Source organism: Geotrypetes seraphini, chromosome 7, assembly GCF_902459505.1.
Source record: "Geotrypetes seraphini chromosome 7, aGeoSer1.1, whole genome shotgun sequence".
NCBI classification, from domain to species: domain Eukaryota; kingdom Metazoa; phylum Chordata; class Amphibia; order Gymnophiona; family Dermophiidae; genus Geotrypetes; species Geotrypetes seraphini.
In genome coordinates this window covers 94,751,698-94,779,539 of record NC_047090.1, presented here as the reverse complement: position 1 = coordinate 94,779,539, position 27,842 = coordinate 94,751,698, and the positions used below count along the sequence as shown (strand labels likewise).

General features: G+C 42.2%; 1 protein-coding gene across 2 annotated transcripts in view; it reads left to right on the top strand.

The window, feature by feature from the left end:
• SPTB (spectrin beta, erythrocytic) overlaps window positions 1-27,842 on the top strand; it is a 345,456-nt gene that overhangs the window by 208,162 nt on the left and 109,452 nt on the right. For both annotated transcript variants that reach the window (XM_033951147.1, XM_033951148.1), the window contains exons 23-24: window positions 9,628-9,906; window positions 14,141-14,271. In XM_033951147.1, the coding sequence (XP_033807038.1) occupies window positions 9,628-9,906; window positions 14,141-14,271 (410 nt within the window). The remainder of the gene's footprint in view (window positions 1-9,627; window positions 9,907-14,140; window positions 14,272-27,842) is intronic.

Below are 27,842 nucleotides of genomic sequence, written 5' to 3'. Positions count from 1 at the left end.
GGTGCGAGTGGTCCTGCTGGGGGGGTGAATCGGGCGTCGGGCGGGGTGGGACCTATGTTTTAAAACTTTCGTATACCGCGCTCACGCATATAACGCGCGAGGGGTATGCGCGGTAGGTAAAAACGCGTATAACGCGCGCGTTATATGCGTGAAAATACGGTACTTCTTGACTGAGGTATTTGTGAGTGCTGGCTCTATAAAGAACATGGAAAAGTTGCTGAGGTGAGAGGTATATCTAAATTAGGGGTGCGGTTATCATTGCGGGTTCCACTAAGATGTGTTATTTTACCACTGACTCATACTTCTTTAGTATAGGAAACAGATGAACTCCAGAAGTCAGCCCCACCAAAATCAAAACCAAAAGCAAAAACAATAATAATTATTATTGTTAAATATGAAAGAAATTCAAGTGATGTATTTAATTTCAATTGTCAATTTATTGATACACTTGTTGTAAGATGAAAAAATGAATAAAGGTTTATTAAAAAACCAAACAAACCAAAAGCAAAAAAATGACAGCAGTGGGGAAAGAATTCAAATAAACCATCTTAGCAACTCACCTATCAACAAGAAGGTGGATGGGGAGGCTAGGTAGAAGGATAAACAGAGGGTGAAAGAGACAATATGTAACTGGAAAGCTATGTGCACAAATGCTCACGGTCTGTGCAACAAAGTTTGTGATCTGTAAGCCCTGATGTTACAGACAGACTTGAATATTGTTTCTATCACAGAGACATTGTCCAATGACTCCCTTGAATGGGATGCAAACATACCAGGCTATACCCTATTTAGGAAAGATAGAGATTGTCAGAAAGGTGGGGGGAGTAGCTTTATATGTGATCAAGTTTCAAGTTCAAGTTTATTATAAATTTGATTGCTCACTTATTCAAAATTCTAAACGATGAACACATCAGTAAAATTACAAAATTAAGGGGGCAACAAAAACAAACAGAGAACTAAACCTTACAAAACATATTGAAGACTAACTTTACAAACATAATAAAACATGAGATGAACAATATTACAGCTTTTGAAATACAGGGGACCTGGGGTGAGGAAAAACAATATGGATTGTCTAAGAAAGAAAAGATGGAACACACATCCACATGGGTGTTATCTACAAACTTACAACACAAACAGAGAAGTTGGACAGAAATTTGGTCATAGATATCCAAAGATTGGGAATGAAGGGGGAGGTCTGTTGCTGGAGGATTTCAATCTGCTGGATTTGAATTGGAAGGACTCATCTGTGGAACTTGAAAAAAATGGAGAGATTGTGGATACTTTTCAGAGTGAACTGCTGAGACAAATAGTGACAGAACCCAAGAGAGGAAGGACAACACTAGATCTTGTGCACATACGTGGAGATAGTGTGTCCAACATCCAGGTGCCCATCTGGCCAACAATGATCATCGTATTTTATGGTTTGATATAAGAGCTAATGCAGAAAGCAAACACACAAAACTCAAAATTCTGGCTTTTAAGCATGCTGACTTTGTTAAAATGGAGGCGTACCTGATGAAAAAGCTGATGGGATGGCAGAACAAAAGAGCGGTGGAAGATCTGTGCTTCAAACTGAAAGCAGCTATGAAATCAGCAACAGAACTTTATATAAGGAAGGTAAACAAGAACAAGAGAAAAAGGAAACCAGTATGGTTCACCAAACAAGTCACTGGCAAAATAAAGGTAAAAGAGGTGGCAATCATGAAATTTATGTAAGAAGAGGATAAGAGAAGAGATTATCAAATAAAGTTGAAAGATGTGAAGAGAGAAATATGGCTGCCAAAGGCTCTGGCAGAAGAACAAATGGCTAAAAACTTAAAAAATATTTTAGGTATATTGGTGAATGGAGGAAAGTTAGAAATTAAATTGTGAGACTGAAAGATGCTATGAACCGCTATGTGGAGAGTGATGAGGAAAAGCAGATGTGCTTAACAAATGCTTCTGTTCTGTGTTCACAGAAGAAAATCCTGGAGAAGAACTTCTGCTTGCTAATAAAATTACATATGAGAATGAAGTAGTTATCTCATTTTTCTTAGAAGAAAGCATTTATGAACAACTTGAAAAACTGAAAGTGGACAAAAGGCATTGGACTAGATGGGATCCATCCTAGAATCTTGAGGGAGCTCAGATAGGTTCTGGTAGGTCCTCTTAAATATTTGTTTAATACATACTTGGAGACACGGGAGGTTCTGCGGGATTGGAGAACAGTGGATGTGGTCCCTCTTCACAAAAGTGGAGGCAGAGGAGTGGGAAACTGTAAGCCAGTAAGTCTTACTTCAATGGTTTGCACTGCTACACCAGAACTATCAAGCCTCTTCTACTTGGTATCTTTGTCAATTGACGCCCGTGCGGCGGCACTGCTGACCCCGCCCACAAATTTAAAGTGCCGATTGACACTGGTGCCTTCCTCGCCGGCAGCGATGCTGACCCTGCCACAAAATTAAAGTGCCGGTATATGACTTATATATTGTTCCTGCTTGTGGCGCACGCCTTCCTTATATTTTCTTCACCTCTCATTGCTACACCAGAACTATCAAGCCTCTTCTACTTGGTATCTTTGTCAGTAAATTTTTGTCTTGTTAATTCTGTTTGTATTTTGCGGCGGTGCTGCTGACCCCACCCATAAATTTAAGTGCTTTAAATTTAAGACTTACATATTGGTCCTGCTTGCGGTGCACGCGAAGGCACGCACCAAAGGAGCACGCTTAAGGAGCAGGTAACGCTCCTTAGTACGCTCCTTTGTGCGCCTCCTAAGTGCGCCCCAATCTTACTCCACTAGTCTTCAGATACCACTGCAGTGGTATCTGAAGACTAGTGGAGGACATTTTAACGTTAAGAACAGTTGCGAATAACAAGATTGGCACCACCAGATTAATGAGATATCGCATATGGAGAAATAGCGTCCAAAGCAGTAAGATTGGGGCGCACTTAGGAGGCGCACAAAGGAGCGTACTAAGGAGCGTTACCTGCTCTTTAAGCGTGCTCCTTTGGTGCGTGCCTTCGCGTGCACCGCAAGCAGGACCAATATGTAAGTCTTAAATTTAAAGCACTTAAATTTATGGGCGGGGTCAGCAGCACCGCCGCAAAATACATCGACCAGTTGCCAACAATAGACCCACTCCTACCTTAATTCCACAGAAGGCTAATCTTGTTTATCCTCACTCATCCAATAAACAGCAATTTCTGCACTCTGCATTACTTAACATCGGACTCATAAATTCCCGATCACTAAAATCCAAGCACCCCCTGCTCCATGACTCAATAATACAGAGGAAATTTGATTTGTTCTGTATTACAGAAACTTGATTAGCAGATCGTGTGGAAAGTTACCTCTCATACTCTTGCCCCCCAGGCTATACCTACCAATATAACCACCGGAAAGGAAGGAAAGGAGGTGGCTTAGCTATAATCCACCGCGTTTCATTAATCTCAAACCTAGAATTCTCTCCAGTGAATAGCCTAGAATATATTCAGTTCAAAATAAAAGCTAACCTCTCTTCTGACTACCTACTGCTATATCTTCTTCCTCCTGTCAGCTGTTTGAGTCTTACGCATCTTCAGTCTACCATCTTCGATTTCTGTATCTCCTAATCTGACCTGATCAAATTAAGTGACTTTAATATCCACTTTGATGGCCATAATAATACATCCACTCTTGAGCTCCTTACTCTCTTGAATGATCTGGGCCTTTTTATTTTGATATCCAGCCCAACTCACTCAGCTATAGCCACACATTTTATTAATAAGATACAGAAAATTAGAGACACCATCCCGCAGAGGGACAGTAACAACACAGACTCATTTCATGACAGGACCTGTAATTCTACCGCAGGAAATGAACACCTAATTCTTCCATTCTCCAAATGTTCACGATTTACTCTGCCGACCCTTCAAGAAATCAAGAAGTGCCTAAATTCACTAAACACCAAAGGAGCCAGTAATGAAGTTATCCCACCTTTCCTCTTGAAGTGATTCTTCTCAATCTTCAGCCTGTGCATACTAGACCTGGTCAAGTCCAGTTTAGCCTCTGGATCCCTACCAAAAAAATGGAAAGACTCAATCATGCAAGACTCATGTAAAGATTGCTTCTGCATTTCAAGAATTGAGCAAAAACCTTGGTCTAACCACTTCCTAATCTCCTTTCTTCAACAGACTAGGACTCAATCCTTAAAACTAAAACCCCAAAACATTATGACACATGATTATACCAATCTAGACGCTTCTTCTATCATTCCCAACTTTAATCTTAACCTAGAAAACAAGACTGATCTTTCTATCGATGATAAACTTGATTTATGGAATACTTCCATATTTGAACTCTTAGATATTCTAGCTCCTGTTACTATTCTCATTTTTTTTTCCTAAACTAAACTAAACCTTAAGTTTATATACCGCATCATCTCCATGTGGATGTGGAGCTCAGCACGGTTTACAAGAACTTAAAATATAGGAAGAGAAGGGAGGGAAAAAAAAAAAGGTTTACATGAACTTGCCAATAGAAGAGAAGAGTAAGGGGATAGAATTACATTTTAGTGAAAAAACAGGTTTTCAGTTGCTTATTACATCTTACAACAAGTGTATCAATAAATTAACAATTGAATTTAAATACATCACTTGAATTTCTGTCATATTTAACACTAATATATAAAATTTAACCCCTTCCCTCCCAACCCTACCATAACATATGCCATCAAATATATCCTATGAAATATTCTTTTTTACTGATCCAAACATTTAATAAAATTCAGAATTCCCCCCTCCCATCCCTTCACTTATATTGTATTTATAATGGAAAAATGGTATCTATTCATTACAATAATTTGTCAATGGTCCCCATATATCTTTAAATTTTTTATCATTTCCTTTTTGCATGGCTATTGTTCTCTCCATCTTATAGATGTGACACAATGAGTTCCACCAAAAACTGTAATTAAGCCTGCTCCAATTTTTCCAATTATGCTTGATATGTTGTATGGCGACTCCTGTCATAATCAATAAAAGCTTATTAGTGTTTGATGAAATTTGGCTCTTTGTTCTCATTGACATACCAAATAGAATCGTGTCATACGACAAAGCCACAAGATTCTCTAATAAACAATTTATTTGGGTCCAGATTGATTTCCAAAAGGTCAAGATAAAGGGACAATAGTATAACAAATGATCTAATGTCCCAATCTCAAGATTACAATGCCAGCATCTATTAGACTTAGAGCTATTTAACTTTTGTAATCTAACTGGGGTCCAAAATTCTCTATGTAAAAGGAAAAACCAAGTTTGTCTCATAGATGCCGACACTGTACATCTCATTCTCCAAGACCAAATTCGTGGCCATTGAGATGCAGTAATTTGGTGCTTGATCTCAATGCTCCAAATATCCTTAAGACCAGTATTAAGTTTTTTATTTACAAATCCATTTATCAATTTATACCACTGTACGGCCTGGTGTCCCAAGAAGTCCACCTGAAAGCATAAAACTTCTAACTGTTACTACTCTCATGATTTCCCCGCACAAACAAAAAAGTCCCTGGTGTACCCCTCATCTGAGCCTGATCAAAAACAACTGAATTCCCTTGAGAGAAAATGGCGAAACAATAAAACATTAACTGATTTGAAAAAATTTAAAGAGCATGCTCTATACTAAAAGACAGAAATCAATAGAACAAAAAAAGCTTATTATTCCAAACAAATTAAAAAAATCCAAAAATACGGCCGCTCTATATGCTATAAGTAAATCCCTCACGACAAAAACAGAATGAAACTAATATGACTGATCATATCCCTACAGCTCAGGCTATAGCCATACATTTTATTAACAAGATACAGAAAATTAGAGACACCATCCCACAGAGGGACAGTAACAACACAGACTCATTTCATGACAGGACCTGTAATTCTACCACAGGAAATGAACACCTAATTCTTCCATTCTCCAAATGTTCACGATTTACTCTGCTGACCCTTCAAGAAATCAAGAGGTGCCCAAATTCACTAAACATCAAAGGAGCCAGTAATGAAGTTATCCCACCTTTCCTCTTGAAGCGATTCTTCTCAATCTTCGGCCCATGCATACTAGACCTGGTCAAGTCCAGCTTAGCCTCTGGATCCCTACCCAAAAAATGGAAAGAATCAGTCATCTACCCTAAGATTAAAGACCACAAAACCAGTGTTCAGGAAATATCTAATTATCAGCCCATAGCCAACACCCCCATTTTAGCTAAGCTCATTGAAAAAATCGCCTTCTTTCAAATTACTGACTTCATTGAAAAAACAAAGGTCCTGCACCCTAACCAAACAGGATTCCGCCAGCACCACTCAACTGAACTTTCACTCATAGGTCTGACCACAAAGATACTTTACCATCTCGATCGCCACCAATCAATCCTGCTCATTTCACTTGATCTTTCTTCCGCATTCGACACAATCGACCATAAACTCCTTCTGTCACGTCTCCAAGAAATTGGAATCTCAGACCAGGTCATGAAGTGGTTTTCCTCCATCTTTATCTTCAACACCTTTATGGCACCACTTTTAACTTTAGGCCAATCCATTGGCTTTACAATGTGTGCATACGCAGACAATGTTCAACTAATTCACCCAATTCACCTCAATGACCCAGACGAAGTAATATCCATAAACCAGAAACTTGAGAAAATCACATCATGGCTAGACTCAATATGCTAACCCTTAACATGGAAAAATCCAAATTAATGATCTTCCCCATCAAAGAAAGTCTGTCTATACGGCTTCTCTTAAACTCAACTCAATGCCCATTAAAATTATAGCCCTCTTAAAATTACTAGGGGTCACCTATGATAATAAATGTACATATCATCTTCACATTAGTACCGTAGTTCAGTGCTGTTTTCATAGAGTACAAATGATCAAATCTCTTGCCAAACTGTTGGAACCCTCCTCTTTATGGTAAAATATGTTTATTCAACAAAGTGCAAACAAACAGGACAAAATAGAACATTTTTCATATAATCCGCACATTATAATCCCCAACCCCTCCCCCCCATCACCCGCCCGTACCCACTTATAAACCCAGAGTGTGAGAGTTCAAAACATTCACATTGCTGAATCAAACATTCAAAAAATGACTCCTGGCATGAGGAGTAAGATCCATCCAAAAGTGTTCCCAAATTAACTGAAAATGACATCCCAGACCACCATCCAATGCTACAAAATGTCTACGCTCCAAGGAAGCTTGAACGAACATTGAAGATCTCCAGTGACTATAAGTGACTATAAGCATGATTGAGCGGTATAAAAATTTTTAAATAAACTTGAAACTTGATTTTCCTGGAATCCTACAGATTACAAGATCTGAAGCAACCTGGTTTCACCAAAGCAAAATTATGCCAAACAAATCTGATTGATTTCTTTGATTGGGTTACCAGAGAATTGGATAGTGGACATGCACTGAATGTAGTCTGCTTGGATTTCAATAAGGCCTTTGACAGAGTCCCTCATAGAAGGCTCAAAAATAAATTGAGAAGGTTGAAGTTAGGACATAAAGTGGTGAATTGAATTGGGAACTGGTTGACTGACAGATGGCAGAGGGTGGTGGTAAATGGAGTCTACTCAGAGGATAGAAATATAAGTAGTGGAGTACCTCAGTAATTGGTACTGGGGCCATGTGAGGATGCTATTCAACCTATTAGTGAGCGACACCAGATTTGCAATAGAGTGGACTCCCTAGAAGGAATGGACAACATGAGAAGAGATTTACAAAAATTAGTAGAATGGTCCAATATTTGGCAGTTAAAATTTATTGTGAAAAAGTGCAAAGTATCATATTTGAGGTGTAGAAATCCAAAAGAGCAGTATGTGCTAGGGAGTGAAAAACTGTCATTCACAGATCAGGAGAAAGACCTTGGGGTGATAGTGCCTGAGGATCTTAAGATAGAAAAACAATGTGATAAGGGGTAGCTATTGTCCAAAGAATGTTAAGTTGCATAGAGACATAACCAGCAGAAGAAAGGAAGTGTTGATACTCCTATACAAGTTGTTGGTGAGGCCCTATGTGGAGTATTGTGCCCAGTTTTGGAGGCCATATCTCTCCAAGGACATAAAATGACTTGAGGTGGTTCAAAAGAAGGCAACAAAAATGATACAGGATTTGTGCCCTAAGACTTATCCCTCTTTTAGCTATTATGTATGTGGATATATTGTAAACCACCTAGGAATTAGATGGTATATAAATTTTTAAAATAAATATATAAGAATAAGCATACGCTAGAGAACAGTGTTATGCTATAGACATTTAAGTACTTGAAAGTTATTAATATACAAACAATCCTCTTCCAGAGACATAGGGGTGAAAAAACTAGAGGACTTAAATGGAGGTAGCAAGAAGTAGAATTAGGGGTAATATCAGGAAATACTTTTTCATAGAGAAGGTAATAAGATGCCTGGAACATGCTTCCAGGAGAGGTGGTAGAGTCAAAAACAGTGAGCAAATTAAAAAATGCATGAGATAAACACAGGGGATACACAGTGAATGGAAGCATGGCTACTGAGATGTTATGCTGGGCAAGAATAGGGGGAGCTAAAGCCAACACTGGACAGATTTCTATAGTCTGTGTCCCGCAAATTGCAAAAGATCAAAGAAGATTCAGCATCTCCAGCATTGGGGGAACTGAGGCCAGTGCCGGACAGACTCTGTGATCTGTCTCCCTCAAATGGCAAAAGACAGGTGAAGCTTCAGCAACTCCAGTATTATAGATCACTTTTTTGTCATGTGCTGCATGTGAGGATGCTATGTAGCTCAAGAGGGAGGGGAAGACATCTTGTGAGGGGGAAGGCCCGTCATTTGCAGCACATGGCCCTGTAGGCAGGAGGGAGTGGGCTTCCCTCCTGCTGATTTTGCCGCGCAAGTTATGGGAGTGTCGGGTGATATGAGGGTCGGGAGAGAGGGGATGCTGCCAGTGCTGTTGGGGGTATCAGGTGATGTGGGAGAGGATGTCAAAGGATGTTGGGGGCAGGGGTATAATGTGGGGGCTCTCTGTGGAGGGGGCTGGGGGATTGGTGCCTAGGAGGGAGGGAGAAAGGAATCTCCCTGCCAGTACAGCTGATCCTGGCAGGGGGAATCCCCATCAGCTGAATCGGCTGGAATCTCCCAAACCAGTTCAGCTGATCGAGATTCCTCTGCTCCAATCATCTGATGGCAAGCCCTAAATATGCAGTTTTTCCCCCATCTCTGGGTGGTGGGAGGGGGTTGGTGACCACTGAGGGAGTAAGGGAAGATCATGGCTTAATCTCTCCAGTGGTCATCTGGTCAGTTTGGGCAGCTTTGGGGCACTTAGACGCAACTAAAACAGCTCTAACTGCCGGCATCTAAGTTCCATCTAGGAAAGCTTTGATTGTGACTGCAGTACATCCAGGTTTAAGCCCGCCTGATTCCTACCTATAACATACCTCTCAACATGCCTGTCTGGACGCACAGCAGCTTAGAAGTGCTGCTGCATGTCCAGAAATTTGGTTTTGATTAAAAGGCACTATTAGGATGTACAAGTGCTGACTTAGGCTATTTTTTGGACATTTCAAAGTTTTGATTATGAGCCTCAATGCATTTGAAATTACAACAAATTCTTAGCACAAGCTAACACTTTTCTTGTTTAGTCTTTGCAAAAGGAAATTACAGGACATCAACCTCGGATTAAAGATGTCTTGCAGAGAGGTGAAAATATGAAGGCTGAATCAGATGTCGACTTCAAAGACATTGAAGAACAGCTGAAACAATTGAAAGAACAATGGGATAAATTACAAAAAGAAACTTCAAGCAGGCAGAGACGCCTACAGGAAGCTCAGGAAGCCCAGCAGTATTACATGGATGCAACAGAAGCAGAAGCATGGATAAGTGAACAGCAGCTGTACATGATCAGTGATGAAGAACCAAAGGTGATTTGTGTTTATTCACCCTTTATAAGACATGTGAAACCCTGTTATATTGAAACCATCTTGTAAAGTTCTACACCACCAAGACTTTTTTAATGGGATGTTCCAGAACCCATTCCAATAAAAGCAGTACATTCCAGTACAGCTGTCTAAAAAAATTGTTGAAATTAGATTATTGCCACACTGAGGGAGCCTCATTGAGAGTGAGAACTCTAGCTGACAGAGGTATTAGCTTGTGCTGCCATAAATTTCAAACCATTATATGAAGGTTGCAATATTGAATGTTGCACAACACTAGACTGGGATGTCAGTTGTCTCCTGGAATTTGGCATTAAGAGTTTAATTGAAATAAATATCTTAGAAGTTGCTTTCTTTATTATTTTAAGTTAAAGACCTTGTTTGCTAAGTTACATTAGGCATCTAGCATGGGTTTTACCATGTAATGCACACTAGCATGGACCTAAGCTAACTGCTACCATGTGTTAAATTATTACATTACATTACATTACATTAGGGATTTCTATTCCGTCATTACCTTGCGGTTCAAGGCGGATTACAAAAGGTTAATTTAAAAAATACAGAGTTACAATGATTAGCTAGAGAGGTAAGTTGTAGATTTTATAAACATTAACGGGTTGTTGAGGGTGAGGTGGTTTGTAAGAGAATTAATAGTTGGTCATAGTGGAGGTTCTTTTGTTGTTGTTAGTGCAGTAATGGGTAGATCAGATGTCGGTTTTAGAGTTACTAAGAGGTCGTGATGTTATTGTTGCTTCAGGAATTTCTTGAAAAGTGTGGTTTTTATTTCTTTTCTGAACGTCCTATAGTCTGGGGTGGTCATCAGAAGGTTGGAGATCTGGTTGTCCAGCCTTGCGGCTTGAGTGGCTAGGAGGCCGTCGTGTAGTTTTGTTCTTTTTACTTCCTTGATTGGGGGGGGTATGAATGGGGAGTGTGTTTTTCTGTGTCTGGTAGTGGGTGCTTGGATGAGGCGATTGTTCAAGTATGATGGGCTGTCTCCGTGTAGGGTTTTAAATAGTATGCAGTAGAATTTGAATTGGATTCTTTCTTGGATTGGAAGCCAATGTGAGTTGATGAAGGCTTCAGTGATGTGGTCATGTTTTCTCAATGAGTAGATGAGTCTCAAAGCTGTATTTTGGATTGTTTGGAGTTGTTTAATCGTGGTTACAGGGCAAGGAAGGAAGAGGATGTTGCAGTAGTCCAATATACCTAGTATTAGGGATTGTACTATAAGTTGGAATTGTGTTCTTTCAAAGAATTTTCGGACTTGTCTCAGATTTCTCATGACTGCGAATGATTTCTGAATTGTTTTATTTATTTGCGGTTGCATAGTGCAGCATCTGTCTATGGTCATGCCAAGTAGTTTTATGGTGGTTTGGATTGGATATTTGATTGCGTTTATTTCTAAGTTGGTTGTGGTTTGGACCTTGTCATTTTCGAGAAGGATGAATTTGGTTTTGTCTTGGTTGAGTTTAAGTTTGTGATTTTTCATCCAGGTTGTGACTGTTTCAAGTGTTTGGTGAAGTTTGTCTGTCATGGTATGTTTAGAATGATCATATGGGATGAGGATGGTGATGTCATCAGCATAGCTATAGGTGGTTATGCCCAGATTGTCCAGATGCGTTCCTAGAGAAGCAGTGTAGAGATTGAAGAGGGTAGGGGATAGAGGAGATCCTTGTGGTACGCCGCAGGGGTTTGACCAGGATTCTGACTTTTCTTTGTTTGATTTTACACTGTAGGTTCTGAGTTTTAGGAATCCTTCAAACCAAGAGTATACTTTATCTGAGATGCCTATTGCGTCTAAGATCTGTAGAAGGATGTTGTGATCCACTAAGTCGAATGCTGCAGTTAGGTCCAGTTGTATGAGAAGCATTTTTTTCCCTGTACTAAGGTGTTGTCTGACGGTATCCATAAGGGAGCCTAGTAGTGTCTCTGTACTGAAGTTTGTTCTGAAGCCTGATTGCATGGGGTGGAGTAGGTTGTGGTCATCTATGTAATTGGTGAGGAGTTTGGCTACTAGGCCTTCTATAATTTTGACATATAGCGGAATTGAGGCTATAGGTCTAAAGTTAGATGGGTAGTTTTGTGGTGCTTTTGGGTCTTTTTGGATTGGGGTGATGACGATTTCGCTGAGGTCAGCAGGGAATGTGCCTTCTGTGAGCGTGAATTGAATCCAGCATGTTATAAAACCCATTCTAGCTGCTTAACATAGGAGGGCAGGTAATGGGTGTGACAGAGCACAGCTGAGGAGTGACGCGTGGCTCAGTGCCATGTGCTAGTTGTAACACCTGCTGATAGTGTGGCTACACTTAACACCATTTCAAAAGTGAAATCCTTATGTGGACAGATGATCTTTAGCTGTAGTATTGTAAGACTACCACTAGGGGTCATCAGTGCCCTTTTGAACCCATGGTAGTACTCAGACAGGAGTGTAGAAGGACCACTCCTCTTTTGTACCTCTACGCTACCAGTGAGACCCTTAGGTAAGTCCTAGTGGGTATGGGGACGGTCAGGATGTTGTCCTAAAAAACCCCACTTAGGCAGGTAGCAACCCCCTTGTCTTAGTAGGGGAATTCTAACTGGGATGATCAAAGGGAGGATGCTGTGGACCCTGAAAGGGGCTATGTGAGGATTAGACCCCCCCCCCCCGCTGAAAACATATATAGTGAAATATAGACATAAAGAATATTGCTCTGATATATCAGCTAAGATTTGGTATGGTAAAAAGCTTGCACTTTGCCCCCAGAATGCACATTAGGCAAGTGTCATAGGCATTAGGAGCTTGTTAAGCAATCAACATACCCTGACCATCTGCAGGAAGTTAGAATGTTGTAAACTGGGCTAGATAAAAGGAACTGATCCAACAGCTTCAGGGCGTCCCGACCTCTACCTCGAACTGAGGAACACCAAACTCTGCATATCTATGTTAAATCTAATAAATCATGTTCAAATGATACGCAGCGGGTAACTTTAGTGCACTTCCCTGACACATTAAAAGTTTCAGCCTTTATGGTGGGCTAAGCACTGATCCAATCCTTGCTAGAAGGTAAAAGGTTTTATGATATTCTGACCTTGTGATTTATAGCTTGTGTAATGTGTCTTTTGCCCATTGACCATATGACATATGGCTTGCATCCAATGATTTGACCTTTGCTTTCAAACTTCTCAATAAAAGGAACCAGTGCTGCATACCTCAGAGAGACTTTCTTGATGAAGCTTCTTTAAGCATCAGATAGAAATCTCCTTGAAGCTTCAATTACTGTACATTGTATGATCCTAGTTGTGTGTGTGTGTGTGTACTTGATGTTTTTCTCCTCTCTCCCTTAGCATCTCAGTTAGAATTCCCCTTCTAAGACAAGGAGGTTGCTACCTGTGTAAGTGGGTTTTTTAAGGACAATAAGGATATTGGGGCTGCTTTTGTGAGAACTGCTCTAGAGGAGTCATTGAGATGAGATCAGAATGGGGTGTCTGCTCTTTGGGAGTCTTTAAGGGGTGGGGATTGGAATGGGGAGAAGTGCAGTGGGGATTGGATTGGGGGCTCTTGACTGAGGGAAGGAAATAGTGGATAAACTCAATAAGTGCACAGATTCAAAATCCTTACATCACAGTACACATGTGAAGAGCAGTTCTATAACTAAGTGCCTGTGGTCAGGTGCTCCTTTGTGCCATGCATGTTTGCACCCTAAGTGCTATTCTAGAAGGGCGTGTGTAAGCACTATGGTGCTTAAATGCAAGGGAAGTGTATGTGTGGGCAGAGCATGGGAGGGGCATGCATAGGACTGCCAGGCACAGATGTAAAATACAGAATATTGATGATAAAAATCCAACCGGACTCACTGTATTTTTTATCATTGTACTTTTTAAATTGAATTTTCATGTTTTTATATGTCAGTGTATAATAAATTATCTCCAGAACATCTGTATCCACAGTTTTTTGTTTTTGTTTTCATCGGTGGATTTTCAATGTGGATTAATTATTGGGTCTCCCCATTTTTCTTTGTTGTGACATACAGAATACTGTACATTTCCATATACCCATGCTGCATTTAGGCATCTGCAGTTACACCAGCTCTATGGTTGGTTTAACTGCAGGCATATGAATATATAAGGGTTACACTAATATTTATGAAGGAATCTGAATGCCCATATCTATTTTATAATAGACGCTCCCAATGCAGGGCACCCAGCAGGAGAAGCCTCCTAAAATTCTGGTTTCTTCCAGGATGAAGAAAGTGCAGCTGTGATGCTGAAGAGGCACCTCATCTTGCAACAAGCAGTAGAACATTATGAGAAAAATATTAAACATCTGGCAGACCAGGCTCAGCAACTTTTTGCATCAGATCATCCTGAAGGGTATGTGACACTACTGAAATTCCTGACACAACCAAAATGAAGCTACTAGATAAAGATTTGTGAAGCTTCTGTGGTGGCCTATACAAATGCGATATTTAAGGTCCAGTATCCTAAACTGTGTTACCAAATGTTAACACACATTAAAACAACTGCATTGTTGATTGCAAGCAGTTAACAAACACCAACAGGATTCCTCAGCAATAACATACTTCCCATTGAATTCTTGTTAAGAATTCTAGGGGTCATCCAGTGGTGTAGCGAGGGTGAATGGCACCCAGGGCAGTGTTGCCTCTCCCCACCCTCTTCTCTGCCCCCTCCTGTCGCGCAAGCGTGCCTCCATTCCCTTCCCCTGTACCTCTTGCATTTTCCCAAAGTGAGCAGCATTACAAACTTGCTGCCTGTGTCGTGTTGGCTCTCCCTTTGACTTCACTTCCTAGGAGAAGTGACATCAGAGAGAGCCGACATGATGCGAGCAGCAAGTTTGTGATACTGCTCACACCAGGAAAATTAAAGAGGTATGAGGGAAGGGATGCTTGCGCACAGCAGGGGGGCGGGAAGAAGCAAGGTGGGGGCGGGGAAGAGGACAGGTGCCGGCGTCCTCACCAAGACAGCGCTCGAGGGTGGATTGCCATACCCCTTACTATGTCACTGGGTTCATCACTGACTAAACATTATCTTTTGATGCTCGTATTAATTTATTGTAAAATATATTTTTATTGAGCTTAACAAGAGATGATAGAAAAGTATAAGGCAACACAGAGAGTAAGCTCACTTTTCAACAGCACAAAACCCAACAGAAAGGGACCCCCCCTCACTCTCAAACCCCCAAAAGTGAACAGCAATAGCAACCAGCCAAATATAGAGAATAAACCACCGTCCAGGGACAAGGCACACATAGAAAACACAAGGGACCACCCCAGCAACCCTCCCCCAACCCATCCCAATCCCCAGTCCTCCTTCAAGCCCAGCCCAAGTAAACCATTCAAAGAAAAGAAAAGGCAATGATATGCAAAGCAGACAACAGGTGGAAAAAGTAATATAAGTCAACAGTTCAGGAGGTGGCTACGGGCCACCGGAGTCATAGTGATCCAAAAAGGCTCCCAGATGCGTTGAAAAATCTGGGCAGGCAGGGAAGAAAAGTCTTGCACTTCACGGCGTTCCCACATCAAAAGAGTGATCAGGCGGCAATGCCAGAGGAAAAAGTCAGGTCCCTCCGCTTCCATCCACTTAAGCAAAATACATTTGAGGGCTATCACCACTGTCCATCGAAGAAATGCCGCAGTACCTGGTCTTCGAGGGGCAAAATGAATAGGAACACCAAAAAAAACCAAAGGGGAACGCTAAAGAACAACATTCCAAATACGCTCTACAAAAAGAAAAATAGTTTCCCAAAAGGACTGAATAATAGGACAAGTCCAGAACATATGCCTCAAGCCAGCATCAGGGCCAGCACAGCGAGGACAGTCAGAGGAGGCTCAAAACCGCGAAAGGTGAGCTCTTTTAGGGGAAATATACAAGCGTAAAACCAGTTTATAATGTTGTTCCCAAAAGGTAGCATATTTACGAAAGGCAGGCAATTTGCGTACAGCACAAAGGACAACATCATCAGGTAATGGTACAGAAAGATCACGAGCCCAAGCATCCCGCAATCTAATATGGTCAAGCAGGGGGGATTCATCCTTCAAATGTCTATGGTGAAATTTGAGAGGAACTGGGAGCTGTGATCCAAGGGTAAAAGCCGATGGCTGGGAGGCAAAGAAGCAATATAATGTTGAATTTGCATGTAAGCAAAGCCATCAGCTCAAGGGAGACCAAATTCTTGACATAACGCATCAAAAGGCTTAATTTTCCCTTCATCATCCACCATTTGGAACAGATAGTGGATTCCCCCTGCTTCCCAACGAACAAAACTAACCCCATCCACACCAGGCAGAAAATTCTCATTAAAGCGTAAAGGCAGGAAAGGAGATATAGTAGAACTAAGAGAGTGGAATTTACAGACCCATTGCCAAGCCTTCCGCAAGGGGAAATGCAATACCATAACAGGAAGGGGCACAGGTTGAGCTAATGGCACAGAGTGAAGATAGGCACTAAAATGAGTCTTTGTGAAACAAGAAAGCTCCAGAGAAGTATTAGTAAAATGGGCAGTACGCCGAAAGAAATCATTAATGTGACGCATGCCACAACCAACCGTCAAATGGCGAAGATTCAACAAGCCTAAACCACCCTTGTACCACGGGGACGCCGCCAGTCGATAAGACAAACGAGCTTGCTTACCTGCCCAAAGAAACCTCTGAACTAAACGTTCCAATCTCTTCTCCGTCTGTGGAAGTCAAGTAAAGTGGGAGGACCTGGAAAACATACAACCAACACGGTACAATAAGCATATTGTAGAGGCTCATTCTACAGAATGATAACGGGAGGCCCTTCCATAACTGCAATTGAGTAACAAGAGTGCGGAACAACGGCTCTACTTTCAGAGAATAAAGACTGGAGAGGTCGCGTGGTACGAGGACTCCCAAATATTTTATTTCAGACTCCGCCCATCGGAGGGGAAAGGGACCCCTCCACGTCGTACGAACTTCAAGACAAGGGGGAAGGGCAACTGATTTATCCAGATTGAGCGATAGGCCAGAATAAAACCCATACTCAGAGAGGAGATCCAACGCAGCGGGTAAAGAAACCGCAGGGCGAGTAAGAATAAGAAACAAATCATCTGCAAAAGCCAAAGTTTTCAGGTCTACCCCCACTACACGGAGACCCCAGACATCCTCAAAAAGACGTAGAGTACAAGTAAAGGTTCCAAAGAAAGAAGAAAAAGTAAAGGAGAAAGGGGGCAGTCCTGTCTGGTACCCCGGAGAATGGGAAAAGAGTCAGTACGAGTACCATTGACTAACAAAGACGCCTGAGGATTAGAATATTAGGAACGAATCGCTTGAAGGAAGAACCCCTGAAGCCCCACACACTCCAAAGAACGAAACAAAAAGGACCAGTGCACACTATTGAATGCTTTAGAAGCATCCAAACTAACAAATAAGGCAGGGATCCGGTGTTGTTGACAATGGGCAAGCGCAAAAAGGACCTTCCGCACATTGCAAACCGATTGGCGGCCACAAACAAAACCCACTTGATCTTCGTGGATTACAGAAGGGAGATGAGGGGCCAAACGGTCGGCCAACATACGAGAAGAAAAGCTTAAGATCAATGTTGATCAGAGAGATCGGGCGATACGAACCAGGATCATCCGTTCCCTTGCCCGGTTTCAATAATAAAGTGATAAGTGCCTCATTAGCATAACGGGGAAAAGATCCACGGTCAACAGCAGAATTGAAGTAAGCCAACAACGGGCCACACAGGTGGGGGGAAAGAAGTTTATAGAACTCACAGAAAAGCCATCGGGTCCCAGGGCTTACCCAGAGCGTAAGGCTTTTATGGCAGACTTGGAACGGACGATTAAGGGCCACCACCGTATCCTCAGAAAGGCTCGGCATCCCCCAATGAGCGAATATAATCCTCCAGGAGCTCAGGGGAGCCACCCTCCGGGGCAGCATACAAACGCTCAAAAAATCAAATAGTACCGCAGACACCTCCGCGGTACGAGACACCCTATCCCCCCCCGGGGTCCAAAGCGACAAAATCGGCTGCCGACACATCCGATCATCAACCAGGCGCGCCAACAAATGCCCCAACTTACTGCCTAAACGTTGAAAACGATGTTTATAATAAGCTGAATAATATAATAACGAGAATGAAGAATTGAGTTGAGAGCCCCCGGGTAGACAGATAGTGCTCCCTAGTTGTCGCCGAAGGAGTCGCAGTAAAAGCCTTCTTAGCAGCCCGTAAGGCCCGCTCCAAGGTGAGAATACCAGAGTGAATTAGTTTATTGCAAGCACTGAGAAAAGAAATCGGATGACCCCGAATCACCAACTTGGCTGCCTCCCAAAACAAGACAGGATCGTCCTGATGTGGAGCATTGTTAGTCACATAATCATCCCACTGAGCGTGTAGAAAATGCCGAAATTCAACATCGTGCTCCAGATAAAACGGGAAGGGCCAAGAAGGGGAGCGAAGGTACGTAGAATCTAAATGAATGTCTAGCCATATCGGGGTGTGGTCAGAAATACTAAGTGGGCCAATCTTCGGCAACACAACCGAAGGGAATAATCCCAGAGACACAAAAATATAGTCTATCCTAGACCAGGTATTATGCGCACGAGAGAGATGGGTAAAGTCCCGGACCTCGAGGTGCAAGAGGCGCCAGGGATCCACCACGGAGTGTCACAAAAACCCGCAAGAAGGCGTCCTTTAGCTCTCAAAGGCGTGGCAGTGGGACCAGACTTGTCGCACACCGGGTCACTGACCAAATTAAAGTCACCAACCAAAAGAAGAGGATCACTAGAAAAATGCGAATGCAAGCGAACCAGCTGTTGTAAAAAAGAAGATTCAGATGAATTCGGACCATAGACCACTAGCAGCAAATAGCTCCGATCCCCCAAGGTAAGACACAGAAGAAGGTAACAGCCCTCCAAAGACTTTTCCAATACCTGGACACCAAGAGGCAAAGACTTACGGATCAGCACCGCAATACCCCCATGGCGTCCCTACGAAGATGCAAAATAGACGTCCCCCACCCAAGACCTACGCAACTTAAGATGTTCAACATCCATCAGATGGGTTTCCTGCAAACAAGCTATATCGAAGTGATAACGTTGTAAAGCAGTCAAAATTTTGGAAAGTTTAATCGGCGAAGTGATGCCCCCCACATTCCAAGAAGTGAGCCTAAAGGGGGTACTCATCTATCAGGTAAGTAAGGAAAGAACAGAGAACAAAGATAAGTACAGAGAAGAACCTCAGGAGCCCAGCCTCCCCCAGGGCCACAAGTAGCAAACCGTACACACTGTTGTAACTGACAAGGACACAGTAGAAAACCCTGCAAAACCACTGCCCCGAAGAACTGAAGGAAGACTGACCCACCCACCCCCCATCCCAAACCCAACCCCAACCCAACTGCCCCCCTATCAAAACCACCACCCCCATTCCAACCAGACCCCTGAAATCCGTTTCACCCCACCGTAGCAGAGTGAAGTGATGGAGTCACGTAGAGATGTGACAGGACCCCCAGCCCCCCCAACCCCAAGCAGAAATCCAATCAGAAACCAGACCAGACACCACAATCAATCAAGGGTCCAGAGGAGGGCAACGAGGATGATAAAGGGTATGGAGAACCTTTCATATGCCGAACGGTTAGACAGGCTGGGGCTCTTTACCCTGGAGAAGCGGAGACTGAGAGGGGACATGATAGAAACTTATAAAATCATGAAAGGCATAGAGAAGGTGGAGAGGGACAGATTCTTTAGACTAGCAGGGACAACTAAAACAAGAGGTCATTCAGAAAAACTGAGAGGAGACAGATTCATAACGAATGCAAGGCGGTTCTTCTTCACTCAGAGGGTGGTGGACACCTGGAACGCGCTTCCCGGAGAGGTAATAAGACAGAGTACAATTCTGGGGTTCAAAAAGGGACTGGATGACTTCCTGGAAGCAAAGGGGATAACAGGGTACAGATAGAGGTTTACCGTACATTGAGCGAATAGGGTATGGATATTTTAGGTTAGGTAGGGAACACTTTCAGGTCATGGACCTGGGGGGCCGCCGCGGGAGCGGACTGCCGGGCACGATGGACCCCTGGTCTGACCCGGCAGAGGCAACACTTATGTTCTTATGTTCTTATGTTCACACACTCGCAGCAGTCAGATGAAAAAAGCCTCCAAAGCCATGACTCCCCCGGAGGGACCAACACCCCGGAAGCATGGCAAAAGCAAGCCCCCAGGAGCCCCCCCATGCACAGGCCACGAGAGTCCAGGGCAGCTGATCCAGGCAACTCAGAACAGGTTCCATGAATTCAGAAGCAAAACGCCGCTCCCCCAACAAACTCAAGGTGAAGCTGAAGGTCCTGGCTCAGAAGACAGGGTATCCACGTAGGCCTGGGCAGCCTCCATGGTATCATAGGACTTCCACCTGGTGCCCATCCAGATCTTCAGGGTCGCCAGGTAAAGCAACATGAAGCGCCGCTTCCGATCATACAGCGATGAACACCCGAGAAGCGCCGACGAAGTTCTTGTAGGGCTGGTGAATATGAACTGGATCACCGTCGTAGTAGGTGGTATTCTTTTTCAATTTATATTGCCTCATCAGCTCAGCTTTGTGGGCATAATTGTGAACTTTTTTTTTTTTTTTTTATTATTTATTTATCATTTTAATGCATCCTATACAAGATGTTTAAGAAATACAGAAATATATAATTCTCTTAGTCATTTTACATACCAAGAATTGAAATTTAAACATCCATATAAATCATATAATACAGTCCACAACTTGAGGAGAAGAGACAAGATGAAAGTAACACCCCTCGGGAAAGGGGAATATACAAAGGAAACAAAAAACTTTAAGAAATGGAGCAGTCAGATCTTACCTATCCAAAATAAAATTAACCGCAATATTATTAACCTGTATCATCCGGTCTGTGTAGAGATACCTTTACCTTCAAGGAAAAAACCTAATTGGGCAGGTTCAAAGAAAATATATTTACTTCCCTGATAAGAAATAAAACATTTACAAGGAAATCGCAACTGAAAACTTGCCCCCAAAGCAGTCACCCTTGATCTATATAACAGAAATTCTTTCCTTCTGGACTGCGTCCACCTCGAAACATCAGGAAATATATATATCCTTTCCCCCAAATAGGAAATCTGCTTTAAATTGAAATATAATTTCAGCAACATCTCTTTATCCTGAAGAAATACCAATGAGACCAATAAAGTTGCTCTTCCCTGAATTTCAATATCAGAAGACTGCAGAATAGCAGAAACATCTAATTGAACATTTTCATCCGCTGTAGCTTTTTCTTTCTGCATTTGTTTTATATAGTAAATTCTTTGTATCGGGGGAAGACTTACTTCAGGTACCTTTAAAACATTCAACATAAAGTTCTTAAAGAGTTCTTGAGGAGACATAAACTTGGCAACCGGAAAATTAAGAATCCTCAAATTTAAGTTTTTCTGCTGATTTTCCAGGTTTTCAATCTTCCTCAAAATCATTATCTTTTCTGTTGTTTGTTTGGTAATCAAGTTCTTAGTCTCTATTGTTACTTTATCCAAATTTTTTAATTCAACTTGGTGTTGCTGGGTAATAGTCTCTAAGGAGCTTATCCTGGAGGTAGAATTCTGAGTCATAGTAACAAAGTTAGAACATACCAGGTGAAGATTCTCAATTGCAGACCAGATGGAATCCAGGGTAACAGCCTGTGGTTTCACCAACGGTCCAAGGAGGGGGACATCAGCCGACCCAAGCACGGCTCCTGCTCCAGCGTTGGAAATCTGGGCTCCTGCAACCTCCCCACCGCTGGTCACCGACGGCTCCTCTCCCCCAGAACGCTGCCTTCCCAACGTCGGGATCAGCGTATCTGCTGCGTGTTCGACTTCCGGGTCAACTACGGAGAGAGAGCAAGCCTCACCCCACACTCCGGGGGAGCCCTCCCGCCAGCTCCGCTGCAACGCAGATTCTCCGGGAATGGGAGGGGTGTGCGGTCCTCGCGGGCTCAGAGAGAGCGACATCTCTCCGTCCAAGCTGTGGATTTCCCGTTCCACAGCAGCGGAAACACCCGATGTGGAAGTAGGGACTGTGTAAGCTGTCATCACAGTCTGCCTCGGCGTCGAGAAGCCCGGGGTAGGTGGAGGGATACCCCTCGGTTTCCCTCTTCTTTTAGGCATAGAAATATCTTTATTAAGACGTGAAAATGAAGAAATTTTCCCTTCAGAACGGGAGTGCTTCTCTCAGCGTCCTGCTCCAGACGCCATCTTGTCTCTTTCCCCCATAATTGTGAACTTTAAAGATAACTACACGTGCACGTGTTCGGTCTTCCAGTCTCCTACCGATACGATGGGCGCGTTCAAGTTGCATCGGCCCCATGCCCTGTGGTAGCGGAAACTCCACCTGCAACCATGACTCAAGCGCGGACAGGAGCCGGGCATCAGAAACAGTTTCAGGTAGGCCTACCAGCCGAAGATTATCCCTCCGGGAGCAGTTCTCAAGGTCTTCAATCTTTTCCGCCTGGCGCTGTAATTGCTCCCGGAGGGAAAACAGGTCCGCCGCTGAAGAGGTGTGCACGTCTTCAACCAGTGCCATCCGGGTCTCCAATGCACCGGGTCGTCTCTGTTAAAAGGGTTTCCATAGCGGCTAATTGGCCGGACAGGTGATCAAAGCGGGATTCAAGGGCCCTGACCACCGACGTCGAGAGTGCCTCTATGTGTGCCTCAGACAGGGGAAGCCCGGGGCCCGATTCAACCGCCGCCATCTTGGGATCAGGTTTCTGCGACTTTGGGTCCTTTTCCTTCTCCTTCCGAGTCGCTCTCCCACTCATAGCCGGGCTGAGATGGCGCACAAACTTTTCCATACACCGGGCCCCCCTCGCGAAGCAAGATCTGGACACTCAAAATGGCGAAAAGAGGAGGGGGGGAGGACTCGGGGCCCCAGAGCTCAAGCAAGGCACATCCTGCTCAGCTCAGCACATCACGTGACTCCTCTCATATTAATTTATTAACTAGGAAAGCACTTAGAACCTAAGGAACTTTGTAAGTCTAAGGGCTTCTTTTATCAAGGTGCAGTAGGGGTTAACGCGCAGAATACCGCGTGTTCAACCACCTGCCGCGCTAGTCGCTAACGCCTCCATTGACGAGGCATTAGTTTTTAGGCTTGCCGCGGGGGTTAGCGCGTGATGAAATGTCCGACGCGCTAATCCCTGTAGCGTGCCATGATAAAAGGAGCCCTAAGTGCTTTGAAAAGGAGCCTCATCTGCCAATTTTGAGATGTTTTTCTCTTTTGAAAATGAGTGCCATAGTAAGTTAGTAGATGAAAGCAGAGAAAGACCTATCCAATTGGTCCATGAGATATGTTGCAATTTTACATATATCTACTTGATCTTGATTTGACCTTGCCATTTGACCTTGCCATTTTCAGGGTACAGACTACAGAAGTCTGCTCCAGCATTGGCCTTGTTCCCCAACTACTGAAGCTGTCATCAAAGCCCCTCTTCAGCCCATCTGAATCTGTCCAGCCATGATCAGTGCACAGACTGTAGAAGTCCCTTGTCTCCTTTGCTTTTTAATATTGTATTAGAACCCTTGTTATTAGCTATTCAGCAAGTAAAGGAGATACAGGGTATTCCTTATTCAGATCAGGAATACAAGGTCTCTGCTTATGCAGATGACTTACTGCTTCACTTGAGGAATCCTGAAACAACCATTCCAAGTTTATTGGAATTGATAGAGAAATTTAGAAAATTTTCAGGGTACAAGATAAATTGGAGTAAATCAGAAGTTCTTCCACTTAATGTGTATTGTACAAAAGGTTTGTTTGATTCATTCCCCTTTATATGGAAAGAGGATGGAATATAGTATTTAGGCATTTGGATAAAAAATACGCTGGAAGAAACAATGAAGGTAAATGAAAAATCTTTATTACAGAAGGTAACAGAAATGTGTGAGCAATGGAATCTTTTACATTTATCTTGGTGGGGGAGAGTACAAACTGTTAAAATGATGATCTTGCCTGTGGTTTATTACCAATATGGGTATGATACCAATTTTTTTTCAGGGATCTTTTTATAAAAAATTAAACAGGGGGGGCGTGGCTTGGCAGTGCACAAGATGGAGGCATAACCGCAGCGCTCCTCAAACCCAGGCTACTAACGGAAAAATTGAAAGGCACTATGAAGTTTATTCCTCCCGAAAATAGAGGAAAAAGTTGTTAAGTATGGCGGCAGTGAGACAATCGAAGTCAGCTTGCTCAATTTGAAGACGTCTAAAGATGTCTTCAACTGTAGGAACCATGGGCACCGAGCGTTGGGAGGCACCACCAACGCTTCTGCCCCTTCTTTTCGGCATTTTTCAAAGGTAAGAGAGAGACACTCTCAGGCGTCCTGTCAGCATTCAGATAGCGGCAGCCATCTTGGATTGAGGGGTGAAAGAATCTGTTCAGGGAATCGCCCGATGAGAGCATCAGCAAAGCAGAGTGCTTCAGCAGAAACCCATGGGCTAGACGTTACTCTGAGCCCCGACGTCAGGACGCCTCCCCTTCAGCCGCTGCCACTGGGAGCTGGCTCACCGCAAGAGGAGAGTACGTCTGATGAGGCAGTATTCTCCTCTTGAGAGGCCAGCATATTGGAGGGCTCGCCGCAGGGAACAGCCCAGAAGGATTTTGTCTTTTTAGAGAAACCAGTGACTGGAACATCTTTAGCCAAGGAGGAACAAGGCACTGGTGAGGTAAACCAACCATCTGAGCTATCTCATACTACACCAATAATTTCCTTTGCTCCTGTTAAACCCCCAGAAGTCGCTTTAGACTCGCTCTGGGAATTAGTTTTGGCTTTGGGAAATTCCCTGAATCCTCAAATTAAAAATTTAGAAGAAAAAACATAAGAATTATTGGTTTGGCGAAAGGATTAGAAGGTGAGACACCATCCAGTTCTTAGAAAACTTATTGCCTAAAATACTACAACTTAATTCAAAAAGGCCATTGGAACTAGAACGTGCACACAGAATTCCAACTAGGAGATCAGCAAGCCAAAGAAGCCCAAGGCCACTAATTTTTAGGCTTCTTCATTTTCAAAAGGCTTTAGAGATATTAAAATTGGCTAAAGCAGATAGAAACTTGAACTATAAAGGTTCTAAGCTGTTGCTGGTACCAGATTTTGCAAAATTGACAGCGAACAAACAGAAGCAGTTCCTTATGTTAAGACAGCAAATGAGAGAAAAAGGTTTTACCTATGGACTATACTATCCAGCAACAATGAGATTAATAAGTGGAAATAAGACAATGTATTTTGAGAATCCAGAGAAACTAAAGGATTTCTTGTCAAACACTGAGACAATGTCCACTTAAAGATTAATAGAAGTTTCAGATTCTTTGACATACTAAAATATGGGAACTGGCTTGATTAGAAGGTGGAACAGAAGAAAAAGTAGAGATTGTTTGTGATTATAAAAAGAAAGAAGAAATCATATATGAATTTGTTATTTAGGAAATATGAATATTACTGATTAAAGATAAATACTTTAATGCTTAAAGAGGAGAAAGTGGAAGATATTTGATGCTGAACAAGATGTTTATCCAAAAGAAAATTTCATTTTACTGTTGATATTAGATGATTTTAAAAAGATATAGAATAACTGTCTTGGGATTCTTCTTTTAAGAAATTTTATGAACATGTTGATAAAAGTCGAATAAGAAGAGCCTGTCATATAAATTTAGTCAATACAGTTACAGTTGAAGAGGAATATAAAGTTTCTGCTTATGCAGATGATATACTGCTTCATTTGAGAAATCCTGAAACAACCATTCCATGCTTACTTGACTTAATAGAGAAATTTGAAAAATTTTCAGGTTACAAGATAAAATTGGAGTAAATCAGAAGTTGTACAAAAGGTTTATTTGAAACATTCCCCTTTTTAAGGAGAGAAGATGGAATAAAATATTTAGGAATTTGAATAAAAAACACATTGGAAGAAACAATGAAAGTGAATGAAAAAATTTTATTACAGAAGGTAACAGAAATGTATGAGCAGTGGAATCCTTCACATCTTCCTTGGTGGGGAAGAGTCCAAACTATTAAAATGATGATTTTGTCTGTGATTTGTTATCAAATGGGTATGTTACCAGTTTTTTTTTCCCCCGAGTCCTTTTATAAAAAGTTAAATAGTATACTCACAAAATTTATTTGGCTGGGTAAAATTGCTAGAATTGCATTAGTATCTCTACAAAATCCAATTACAGAGTGAGGGGTAAATTTTCCCAATTTTTATAGGTATCATCAATCCTATATTATGCGCCAGGATATGTATTGGGTTCTCCCAGAGCTCATTGAAAATATAACAGATTTTTTTTTATAATCTATATTCATTTTAAAATAATTTCAATAAGTGAAGAACAATAAATAAAACATTTACACTATAGACATCACTTAAAATATTACAAGATTCTTACAGACCAATAACCCCCCACCCAAACTATTCTTTATCATTCAAGAATCTATAGATCTATCATAATTCCGTAATTCACTACATATTTTAAATATAAAATTACACATTTATCCACTTAGACATATTTTAAACTTATAAACCACCCTGCCCCCATCCATAATAATATTTGATTATAACCTTTATATTCCTCTCACCCTCCCCCCTCCCTCCCTGGATGTGCATTTCTTCTAACAACAAATGTATAATTATATTAAATCTACAAAGATGTCAATGGACCCTATATTAGATTAAAGTTTTTAAAATTCTCTAACTGGTCAGCTCTCATTTTTTCATATTTATATATTTGACATAAACTTGCCCACCGGAATGCAAAATTGAGATGATCCCAGTTTTTCCAGTTACGTGTAATCAATTGTATAGCTGTATTTGTCATAATTAAAAAGAGACTTCTTTTATATTTATCTAGGGGATCTTTGATATACAAAATGGTACCACAGATTATTACTTCATAAGTTAAAGGAATCTCAGATTCTAAAATATTAGTAATATGTCCCCAAATCGATTTCCAAAAAACCAGTATCTTAGGGCAATAAAACAGTAAATGATCCAATGTTCCTATGTCAAGATGACAGTGCCAGCATCTATTAGACATTGGGCCAAAAAGTGGCAAATGAGTTTCAACATAGGGAAATGCAAGGTCATGCATATAGGGAAAAAAACCTCGATGTTCACTTACAAATTGGGGGGATCAGCGCTAGGGGTGAGCGACCTTGAAAGAGACCTGGGAGTGATGGTAGACACAACATTGAAGGCGTCGGCGCAGTGTGCCACGGCCTCAAGGAAAGCAAACAGAATGTTGGGTATCATTAAGAAGGGTATCACTACCAGGACAAAGGAAGTCATCCTGCCACTGTATCGTGCTATGGTGCGCCCGTACCTGGAGTACTGTGTTCAGTTCTGGTCGCCGAACCTCAAGAAGGACATGGAGGTACTTGAGAGGGTCCAGAGAAGAGCAACTAAGCTAATAAAGGGCATGGAGGACCTCTCATATACTGACAGACTGAAAAAGCTAGGGCTTTTCTCCCTGGAAAAGCGGAGACTTAGAGGAGACATGATAGAAACCTTCAAAATCATGAAGGACATAGAAAAAATAGACAGGGACAGATTTTTCAAATTAAGGGGATCAATAAGTACAAGGGGGCACTCAGAGAAATTGAAAGGGGAGAGGTTTAGAACAAACGCCAGGAAGTTCTTTTTCACACAGAGGGTGGTGGATACATGGAACGTGCTACCAGAGGATGTGATAAACAGGAGCACGCTACAGGGGTTCAAAGAATCTTTGGATAGGTACTTGGAAGACAAAGGGATTGAGGGGTACAGATAAGAGTAGAGGTAGATTATAGGGATGGGATTAGAGGTAAGTTACAAAATTAATCAGGGACCACTGTTCAGGCACTAGGCCTGATGGGCCGCCGCGGGAGCGGACCGCTGAGCAAGATGGACCTCTGGTCTGACTCAGCGGGGGCAACTTCTTAT